The sequence below is a fragment of the Ursus americanus genome, chromosome 5 (genome assembly GCF_024610735.1).
Source record: "Ursus americanus isolate L20-20 chromosome 5, mUrsAme1.1.p, whole genome shotgun sequence".
NCBI lineage: Eukaryota > Metazoa > Chordata > Mammalia > Carnivora > Ursidae > Ursus > Ursus americanus.
The window spans coordinates 34810372-34821999 of record NC_142131.1 but is presented as its reverse complement, the minus strand read 5'-3'; the positions used below and the strand labels follow the sequence as shown (position 1 = coordinate 34821999).

Sequence of the window (11628 nt, the reverse complement as noted above, 5' to 3'; positions counted from 1 at the left end):
TTGACAGAGAGTGAGAACAAGCAGGGGGAGCAGCAGTGGGAGAGGGAAAAGCAGGCTCACCACTGAGCAGAGAGCCTGACGCGGGTCCTGGGATCATGACCCGAGCCAAAGGCAGATGCTTCACCAACTGGGCCACCCAGGCGCCCCAAGTTTTTAAGTATCATGAAGAAAGGAGGTGATCTGTGAAATGCTAATTAAGGGTCAAAAACTAGGATACTGAATAGAAACAAATTTATAGGTATGTACATAGTTGGCAAGATTTCTCAAGTTTGGCACATCCAGATTATTGACATTTTGGGCTGGATAACTAGTTGTGTGTACTTGGGAGGGTGGGAGCTATCCTATGCATTGTAGGAAAAGCTGTGGGAACTATTCCAGATTAAAGAAAGCTAAACGTAACATCTGGTCCTAGACTGCATCCCGTCCTGAAGGAGGGAAAATACTATAAGGAACCTTATTAGATCAACTGACAAAACTGGAATAGAAACTAGACTGCATGAAATATTGTAATAATGTAAACTTAAGAAGTTAATAACTATTGCAGTTATGTAGGGGAATAGACCTTTTTCTTAGGAAATATGCACCAAAGAATTAAGGGATCAAGGGCCATAAATATATATAACTTACCCTCCAATGTTTCAGGAAGAAAATTTTTACATACAGTTAGACATAGATCTATTTACAGAAAGAGAGAAGTAAATGATAAAGCAAATAAGGTAATATGTTAAGGATACTTGAATCTGGGCAAAAGGTATACATGTGTTCCTTGTAATATTTTTGTTTGCAATTTCCCTAAGTTTGAAATTATTTTCAAATAAAAAGCTAAAATAAAAGATTGGCTTTGGGAAGCAATTCGATTAAAGTACTCTGGCGGATTAAGAAGGAGACAATATTCTTTTTTTTTTTTTTTAAAGATTTTATTTTTATTTATTTGAAGAGAGAGAGACAGCCAGCAAGAGAGGGAACACAAGCAGGGGGAGTGGGAGAGGAAGAAGCAGGCTCCCAGCAGAAGAGCCTGATGTGGGGCTCGATCCCATAACGCCGGGATCACGCCCTGAGCCGAAGGCAGACGCTTAACGACTGCGCCACCTAGGCGCCCCAGGAGACAATATTCTTAAGAGACAATTAGTGGAAACATCAGGGATCCAAAAAATAACCGAAGTTTATTTCCCATGTTACTCATTTGTGACTCTGGGAAAGTCACTCAAAGCCTCTCTGAGCTTCGGTTCCTTCACCCAGAAGGCTGCGGGAATAATCAAATGAAAGAATGTATATTCAAGCCTTTCCTGCTACATGCCACAGCAAAGAGGAAAGTGTGTAACAATAAGCGGGGCTAGAGCCATAACTGCTTCTCAGGTTCCCAAACTCAGGCTGCTGCACTGTCACTCTTCGTTGGGACACCCGCCGTCCCCCAGGCTAGCTCCCGCGGCGCACAAGCTCTCCCCCGCAGGTGGGCCGCGCACCGCCGGCTCGCCTCTGCAGGTGGCAGCACAGCTGCCGCAGAGCCAAGGGCTGGCCCCGCCCGCTCTCGAAAGTCTCCGCGGGGTCGCCCAGGAAACGCATTCTCGGAGGAACGGGCAGCAGCCAATGGGAAGGGAGCGAGTGCCACGAACAGACCAATAAGGAGGGAGCAGTGCGGGGTTTAAACCTGAGGCCGGGCCCGGCTCCTCCCGGCGTGCTGCGGAGGAACGGAGGAACGGAGGAACGGCTGTTGATCTGTGGTGGGTCCAGGTCCCCGGCTCGTTGGTGGCTCCCGTGCTCCGCTTCTCCGCACTGAGCTGCTGCCTGGTGAAGAGGAAGCCATGGCGCTCCGGGTCACCAGGGTGAGCTGCTGCGGACGGTGAACAAACGCGGCCTTCCTCGCTCGCTGCGTGTCCTCTCGTCCTCTGTCCCCTGCCGGAGGCCCCCCCACCCCCGTGGACTGGGGCAGCGATGTGGGGAGGAAGATGGGGGGGGGAATCGGTGGGCCTCTGGCACGGTGGGGGCGTTTGGGGGCCCAACGGAGAAAGGAAGAGAACCGGGCAGTCCTTGGATGAATGTTTGGCGCGAGGGGGGAGGGCGGTGGAGGGTCGACAGGAAACCTCTTTTACAGTGGGGTGGAGGGCGCCTGAGTGAGCTCGCACCAAGTGCGGAACCCCCTTCCCGGAGAGAAGGTGCCTGCCCTTGGAGGCTTTTCCGATTTCCTTTCAAATGTAAATTAGGAATAGTTCAGAGGCGCCGGGGACGAAACGGGCAGGCCCTCGAGAGGTGAGTGAAGAGGTTCTGGGAAGAAATGGACTTGTCACAGCCGAAGCGTAGATCCTGGAACCCCGGTGTCCCTTGGGAACCCATTTTTTACAGCCGGCTTTTCTTCGGAGAGCCTATCTCTTGCCCCACTTTCACTGACCCTGGACTGACTCTAACCTGGGTGGGCCGGCTCTCAAAGTGGTCTTGTTTCCTTCAGAACACAAAAGTCAATGTGGAGAATAAGGCGAAGATCAGTATGGCAGGCGCGAAGCGCGTGCCTCTGGCCACTGCCACGGCCTCCAAGCCCGGGCTGAGGCCAAGAACAGCTCTCGGGGACATTGGTAACAAAGTCAGCGAACAACCACAGGCCAAACTGCCTCAGAAAAAGGTAACTACCTTCCTCACCCAACTGCTCTGTCTATAAGAGTGCACCCTACAGCTGTGACCCCCGACGCAGAAACCTCTCATTTTCGTCCTTTTCATCCACAGGAAGCAAAACCTTTGGTTCCTGGAAAAGTTCTTGCCAAAAAAATACCTAAACCTCTGGAAAAGGCACCCGAGCCTGTGCCTGAGCCAGAACCAGAGCCAGAACCTGAGCCCGTGAAAGAAGAAAAACTTTCGCCTGAGCCTATTTTGGTAAACTTACTGTGCCTTTCTCCATCCAGTCCCTTGGATGTTTCTTTCCCTCATTTTATAATACATGGAATAGCACTTGAACAAGTAGTGATACTAGTAACATTTATAGAGTACTTAGCAGGAGGTAGTCCCCGCTTCGCACTTTTAAGTGCTTTTAACTGGCATAATCCTCACATGGACTCTCTTACCTGTGTTATTACCTCTACCTTTTATACTTCTCTAATGGCTTAGTGAAGTATTAAGTAATTTTTCTAGAGTCACACATCTAATCAGTAGCACCTGTGGATGTAAACCCAGGCTTCAGAACCTGGGCTCTTCATCATTTTGTTACAGAATTTATTGACTGAAACAGATTATCTTGAATCCTTTTACTCCCTAGTGTGGCCACTGAATAATTAATAAGCCTGTAACATTGGAATAGATAAAGGTGTAAAGCAGAAAGAAAATGTAGCTTTTCAGAGAGTAGATGAGTTAACAGCCTCAAAAACTAAAACTAAGAACTTATTAAATATCAGTTATGTAAATGTATCCACTTCTGTGAAGGGGAAACAGGGCGCCTAGAAGGGGCTCCTTTGCTGAAATTAAAATGAACTGCATTTAATGAAGCTCTAAGTTTTAAATGACCTGACTTCAGCTCAGGTCATGATCTCAGGGTCCTGGGATTGAGTCCTGAGTCTCGCTCCCTGCTCAGCGAGGAGCCTGCTCCTTTCCCTCTGCTGCTCTCCCTCTGTGTGTGCTCTCTCACTCTTGCTCTTTCTCTCAAGTAAATAAATAAGGTCTTAAAAAAAATAGAGTAAAACGTAGTTAAGGAGCATCTCTACTTGCTAGATAGGATGATGCCCACTTCATTAATCACTTAAGGAAGACAATTACATCTTTAAATTAAGAAACAAATAAGAGTTAAAACCAGTTGAGAAAATGATCTGTAAAGTCATTCGGCCCAGCTCCTTCTACCTAAGAGTAGGAGATTTGAGGCTATTGCTTAAGTATTGACATTCTGGACAGAACACATGAAACCTGGAGCATGCACCATCTCTTAATTGGCCATACTGAACTACATGAGTTTTCCTTGAAAGTCCCATACTAATTCTTGACTTTGCTCTCCTTCCTACTAAAAAAAGGCCTTTCCTACTCTCTTGTTCTTTTAGATAGTAACCTTTTCTTTCTTTCTTTCTTTCTTTTTTTTAAGATTTTATTTATTTATTTGACAGAGAGAGACAGCCAGCGAGAGAGGGAACACAAGCAGGGGGAGTGGGAGAGGAAGAATCAGGCTCCTAGCAGAGGAGCCTGATGTGGGGCTCGATCCCAGAACGCTGGGATCACGCCCTGAGCCAAAGGCAGACGCTTAACGACTGAGCCACCCAGGCGCCCCAGATAGTAAACTTTCATCCTTCAAAGCAGCTCAAGTATCAACTCCTGAAACTTTGCCTAACTTACCCATACCCTTGTTCGTAGCATCAGTCTCATTTCATTTACTTCTCTCTTCTAAATTCGAAGCCCTTTGAGGACACTATAAAGGCAGTGTCTAGCACAGAGCTTGACTAGAAGAAAATGCCAATAAATGTTTGAACAAAGGGATAACTGGAGCTTGAAGGAAATGGCTAATAATAATAATGAACTAGGGATGCCTGGGTGGTTAAGTGTATGCTTTCAGCTCAGTAATGATCCTGGGGTCCTGGGATCGAGCCCCACGTCGGGCTCCTTGCTCAGCGGGAAGCCTGCTTCTCCCTCTGCCTGCCGCTACCCCTGCCTGTGCTCTCTTTCTCTCTCTCTCTGACAAAAATATCTTTAAAAATAATAATAATAACGAACTTTGTTAATCCTTAGTAGTCAGGACAGAACTTGTGTTTTCTGGGGCAGTGAGAAGCAGTCTATGTTTTGATATAAAGACTAAAGACTGTCATTTGTTTGGATTGACTTCACATGACTTGATAAACAGATTGTTTACTCATTTCCTTTGGAGGAAAGTCTAGAATGTGATTTTGTTTGCATTTTCTGTGTTTTACCCATTGGTGCTTAGATTCTGCTAACTTAAAATCTGCTCAGTCTGTTTTGGCTTTTCACTTTTTGTATTAATCACGTCCTAAGGAGAAATTGAATAAATTTGAAAAGAAGATACTTTTCCTTTAAGGAAATGAATTATGAATTATATGTCTATTTACCAGCTGGTTTATTGAGTTAGTACCAATTATTGGCCCTTCATTCCCAGATTGTATGCTCCTCGTTGCTATTATTTCAAAAGGTCTTTCTGTTTCAAGGTTGATACTCCCTCTCCAAGCCCAATGGAAACATCTGGATGTGCCCCTGCAGAAGAATATCTGTGTCAGGCATTCTCTGATGTAATTCTTGCAGTGAATGATGTGGATGCAGAAGATGGAGCTGATCCAAACCTTTGTAGTGAATATGTGAAAGATATTTATGCTTATCTGAGACAACTTGAGGTCTGTATACCTTTTAGAATCTTTGCTTTTTTTAAACTGCATTTAGCTTTATTAAAGACATTTTCCATTGACAGTTTACAATAATTCAAGCAGGATGTGAGCAGTATTTGTTAGCAGTAGATTGCACTTTCAAATTCTCATTCACGGAGTACTGAAGGTCAAAAGTCACTAACCAAACCAAGGACATCTACAGTTGCCATTTTGAACAGGTAAAGTTCAAAGTGACAGTGATGATACCATAACTCTAACGAATGTCCATAGGTTGTCCATCACAGTTAGGAGTTGGTAAGTCCCAGACTCTGAGTTTGAGGATTGGAGGCAGGAGATAGATGGTAATGGAGAATATGCTGTAAAATTATAACCACCAGCAACACAAGGCATTTTGGGTCATTGTGGCTGACGTGCATGTGATACCAGGGAGATTGTTCTTTGTGTCCAAGAGGAGTACACTCAAAAAAAAGGTTTTGGTTTTCTTTCATTTCATATCACTTCTGAAACTTTCTATTTAGTGGCATTTGTCCTCCCCCCCCCCAAAACAAGGAAGCGTTCTTTCTGCTAATAAGCTGTACACTACCAAATTTGCCCAATTGTTTGTTAATAAAGCATTCTCTTCTTTCGGGATCTTCTTTGGGCATCCATTTTCTATAGGATTGTCCTAGAGGAACTTCCTTGCCAGGACTAGCCTTCCACTTCAGGTTTTTTCTCCCTTCTTTTTAATAAAATTATAGCTTTGGCCGAGTGGGTTTAGCAAGCGTATGTGCTGGTCCTTGATGGTTCGTTCTTTTTCTCTATGGTATTTTGGGGGTTTAAATCCTAGAACAGGAGAGTGGGTAGCACACAGGTTCCAAATGATCTGGAAAGTGGCTGCTGCTAGTTTTCTCTACTTCATACAGCTTAGGTTCTGGGTTTAGAGTCTTAAGTGAAAAGATCTGAGATGATGGCATTTGTCTGGGATGAGGTAGGTACAGAGTATGGGCCAGTAGCAGTGATGGTAGGTTAAACATAATGAGATCTGTGCATAATGAAAAACCTGTCAAACTGTCCTATTGAATGTTTGCTTTCTTTCTCAGACAGAGCTATATGTAGTGACTGTATGAGTTATTAAGTTGAAGTCTGTTAGAGATTCTGAACTCTCCGTTACTATTCTGTGGTGACTAATACTTGTGGACAGAAATGTCACATGGAGTCTTGCTTCTAAAGGATAATCAGCATTCTTTTGCAGGAAGAGCAAGCAGTCAGACCAAAATACCTACTGGGTCGTGAAGTCACTGGAAACATGAGAGCCATCCTTATTGACTGGCTAGTACAGGTTCAAATGAAATTCAGGTTACTGCAGGAGACCATGTACATGACTGTTTCCATTATTGATCGGTTCATGCAGGTGAGCATAATTCAGTAATTGAGGGTTCTCGCTTCCAGGGTGCTAGCAGAGTCATAAGAAACAGACTTTTTCAGGGGCACCTGGGTGGCTCAGTCTATAAGGCATCTGCCTTTGGCTCAGGTCATGATCTCAGGGTTTTGGGATCAAGCCCCGCATCGGCTCCCTGCTCAGTGGGCAGTCTGCTTCTCCTTCTCCCTCTAACCCTCCCCCCTGCTCGTGCTTTCTCTTTCTTCTCTCAAATAAATAAAATCTTAAACGAAAAAAAGAAACAGACTTTTTCAGCTAACATCTGTCTTGGAGTAGTGTCATTAACTTAAGCTTTTGCTGTGAGAGTGTTTTTCCCATGTCCCCGTCATAGCTCTGTTGTCTCCTTTTTCAAGTACGTATTAGTTGTTCATCACGTTGAAATTCCCATTGCAGAACAACTGTGTGCCCAAGAAGATGCTGCAGCTGGTTGGTGTCACTGCCATGTTTATTGCAAGCAAATATGAAGAAATGTACCCCCCAGAAATTGGTGACTTTGCCTTTGTGACTGACAACACTTACACTAAGCACCAAATCAGACAGATGGAAATGAAGATTCTAAGATCTTTAAATTTTGGTCTGGGCCGCCCTCTACCCCTGCATTTCCTTCGGAGAGCATCTAAGATTGGAGAGGTACAGATCTCTTTGGTCACTTTTAGTATGGTACATGATGAAATACTGCTATAGTCAAGCAGATTTAATTCAGCTGACATAAATCCACATGAGGAAGACATAAAGATGTTCTTTATTTCCAATCAGACTGTATATTAATATTGTCATTAAGGCCTTCCATAGGCAGTTGCATTTGAGAGTTAATAGACAAACATTTGTAATTATAGTTACGGGCATACTGCTTATTGCCAATACAGAATTCTCTGACAGACGTTGAGAGACCTGTGGGTTTTGTTTCAGGTTGATGTAGAGCAACATACTTTGGCCAAATACCTGATGGAACTAACTATGTTGGACTATGATATGGTGCACTTTCCTCCTTCTCAGATTGCAGCAGGAGCTTTTTGCTTAGCACTGAAAATTCTCGATAATGGTGAATGGGTAAGCTCTGTCCCATAGACTTAGGTTACCCTAAGCTTTTAAATTGTAGGTGATGTTTGCATGAATACTGGACTTTTTACATTAAAGGACAATTCTAATGGTTTCTAAAAATATAGCGTCTGCTGAGAGAATGATTAAAAATGAGGTGTTTGCTATGTGTTCATAGGATAACTCCCACTTCATTCCCTGATTTCATCTTCTATGTAGATGAAGCCACTCAGATCAAGTGACATGCTAGAAGTTCATTCATACTCATTGATTCACCCAATATTTCTCCTATGTGCCATGTCCTAGCCTAGGCCCTAGGAGTAAAACTATGTGTGAGAATGTTGGTGTCAAAGAATTTGAGCACACGTGTATAATAGATTTAAGTACAGGATCCTAGAGAAGCATGAAAAAAGTGTCTGGGGAAGAAGGCATTTTAAGTCTGTCTTAAATTTTAGTTATAATCAGTCCTATGGAATCTCTCCCTACTCTACTCTTGGCTAACATACAAAAATGTTATGAAAACCATTGTTGGTGAACATTTCTAACATTAACTTTTGTTGCCACAGACACCAACTCTACAGCATTATCTCTCATACACTGAAGAATCCCTTCTAAATGTTATGCAACACCTGGCTAAGAATATAGTCATGGTGAATCGTGGGCTTACAAAACACATGGTAAGTCATGGGTACTGTAAGATGTTGCTGGGAATGTTGGGGGGTGGTGCAGAGTGAAAATAGTTAAGATTTCATGTCTGCAAATGCATGGCTTATTTTTCCTTTTTAAAAAAAATTTTTTTTTTAAGAGAGAGATGGGAGGAGGTGCGTACAGAAGGAGAGAAAAGTTGGGGTGCCTGGGTGGCTCAGTTGTTAAGTGTCTGCCTTCCGCTCAGGTCATGATCCCGGGGTCCTGGGATCGAGCCCCTCATCGGGCTCCCTGCTAGGCGGGAAGCCTGCTTCTCCCTCTCCCGCTCCCCCTGCTTGCGTTCCCTTTCTCGCTGTCTCTATCAAATAAATAAAATCTTTTTAAAAAAATTTTTTTAAAAAAATTTAAAAAGGAGAGAAAAGTTTTTTGTTTCTTTATTTAAATTCAATTAACATATATTGTATTATTAGTTTCAGAGTTCAGTGATTCATCAGTTGCATATAACACCCAGGGCTCATTACATCACGTGCCCTTCTTAATACCCACCTCCCCTCCAACAACCGTCAGTTTGTTTCCTAGAATTCAGAGTCTCTTAGAGTTTGTCTCCTTCTCTGATTTCGTCTATTTTATGTGGGAGAGAGAATCTTATGCAGGCTCCACGCCCAGTGTGTATCCTGGTGCAGGGCTTGATCTCACTATCCTAAGATCATAACCTGAACTGAAATCAAGAGTTACATGCTTAACCAACAGAGCCACCTAGGTACCCCAATGCATAGCTTATTTTTTAAGTATTTGATGTTTTAAGTGAATATCTGTACCGTTGGATCTTATAATGTTTTCTTCTTTGCCTCATTAACTCCCATGCTTTTCTCTTCCAGACTATCAAGAACAAGTATGCCACATCTAAGCATGCTAAGATCAGCACTCTGGCACAGCTAAATTCTGCACTAGTTCAAGATTTAGCCAAGGCTGTGGCAAAGGTGTGACTTGTAAACATGAGTTGGAGTACTATAATAACTGCAAATAACATTGGCACCATGTGCCATCTGTACATATTATATGTTACCTTTACTTACTTTTAATAAAGTTTGTGGTCCTTTTTACTTCTTATACCTTAACTCATTTGAATGTTGCTATTTTCCTACTGGGGATAACCTAAAAGTTGTGTTAAAGGTATGATGGGGAGTATAAAAAGTGCTTTCAGTTTATTGGGACCCATCTTACATATATAATCGTTACTTGTGTGGTTCTTGTTTTATGTATTTGGCTTTCGCTTTCTTAATATGGATTACTGTGGTCATGAAAGCAGTTAAAGCCCTCCTGTAGGGCATACTTCAGGTAAGCCCAATCGCCTTGGAGAATATGCAGCCTCTGCTTAGAAGTCTGCCACTTCACCCTTAGGACCACGCCCCTCCCCCCATTTTTGTTTCTGTTTCTTCTGGTGGTTGCTGCCATAACCATAATTCTAAGTAGTTTTTAATTCTACCACTATTTCTTAAATTATCGACTTTAGCTAGTATCATTTTTTTCGCTAGCAAAAATAAGAACTTTATATTTTAAACCTACTCTTTCATTGTTTATTGATCAAATAAAATTGGATCCTCAAACATACAAAAGTATCTAAAAATTTACTCATCCCCTTTCGTACAGCTCAATCCCATCCATCTGAAGGTACCAACAGTTTGGGATAGATCCTTTGATGTCTCTTCTATAAACAGACATGCATATAAATTGTTACAGGGATTTCTAAGAAATGGGATCATTCTGTAGATAAGCAATTCCTTTTAACATGTATAGGCCTTGCCTGTGTTTGGACATTGCATTTCATATTACGGATATACTAGAGTGTATTCAACCATTTTGCTATTGACCTTCACATTGCTTTTCCTCTTTGCTCCTACAGACAAATGTCTTTATTATCATTAAATAACATGCTTTCCTTTCTGTACACTGGGTTCTCCAGATTATGTATGTACTAAGTTTTGGCAGGTACTGCCAGATGACTTTCTCAGTGTCATCAGCAGTATACAAAAGTACTGGATTTCTCTGTGTCCTTGCCAGAATTGAAGGTAATGATTCTCCAATTCCTGTGAATTTGGCAAAAAATAGTCTTGTTTGCTGTTGTAATTTATAAGTTTGATGGCTAGTTGAATAAATTTTTGTTGACTACTTCTCAATATGTAAGGTTTACCGATTTTGTCATTTGCCTTTTGACCGTTTATGCTCTTTTGCATGCAGACACTGCTAAGTTTTTGTATTGTTGAATCTACTTTTTTTTTTCCTGTAGTTGCTTTTGGATTTTCAGTCCTAAGGTCAACTCCATCCCCAAACCATAAACATCTTCTAAAATTCTAAAATTTACCCATTATATTTATAGTCCCTCAAACTTTTTGTTTATGGGATAAAGTAGGACTCTGACAGATGGGTGCCCATTAATGCCCATACCACATGATCAAAATTATCCTTGTCAACCAGAATTGAAACATTAATGCCCATCTATCATTTCCTGATCTACTTATTTCTACTTGTTTTTTTCCTGTGATAAACACTATAACAACCATTACATTATCTAATAAGATGAAGCTAGACTACTTTTAAGATATTTGGGGGCAATTTCAAACATAACTTTTATAAAGTTATGTCCAGTTACAGAAAAGCTTCTTTGAGGTTTTGAGTAGACCTGTCTTCCCATCCAGAAGCATTTTTCTCCAAGACTTGTTGCATGCCCTCCAATAAAAAGAATCCTAATGAATAATGAATTTTAATTATATAATTGCTGCACTTTTCTTGTCAAGCTTATTGCTGAGTTTGTGGCTTTTTGTCACTATTGAGAATGGGATCGATTTCCCACCTATCTTTTTATTTTCTAGTTGTAGTTTTCTTATCCAGCTTACTAAATTTTTTTTACTCAGTTTGTTTTTAATGCCATAGAAAACCTTAAACCTAGGCCTTAAATCTAAAAATTTTATTTTTCAATGTTTATGGAATTTATTGTATTAGAATTTCAAACATAATCATAATAGACTAATCCCTGTCTTGTCTTTGGATTAGACATCTCAAGTATTTTTATCGTTTAATGTTTTTGTTGTTAGGCTTTAAGTAGTCTTTATATTTTAGGTATTTTTCTGTTTCTGTTTCGAGTTGTTAATTGACAAGGCTGTGGAAATTCATTTATATTTTCAGCTTATGATGTTATTATGGTTATTAATGTGGCATAATATTCCACATTAGAGG

General features: G+C 41.6%; 1 protein-coding gene across 1 annotated transcript; it reads left to right on the top strand.

Annotated features, from left to right (window-relative positions):
• The first annotated feature begins 1649 nt into the window (after window positions 1-1649).
• On the top strand, window positions 1650-9504 carry CCNB1 (cyclin B1). Its single transcript, XM_045809860.2, has 9 exons — window positions 1650-1823; window positions 2444-2614; window positions 2716-2862; window positions 5121-5303; window positions 6526-6684; window positions 7105-7341; window positions 7621-7761; window positions 8316-8426; window positions 9273-9504. The coding sequence occupies exons 1-9, from the start codon at window positions 1803-1805 to the stop codon at window positions 9378-9380; spliced, it is 1278 nt and encodes a 425-aa protein (XP_045665816.1). The 5' UTR covers window positions 1650-1802; the 3' UTR covers window positions 9381-9504.
• Window positions 9505-11628: the final 2124 nt, after the last annotated feature.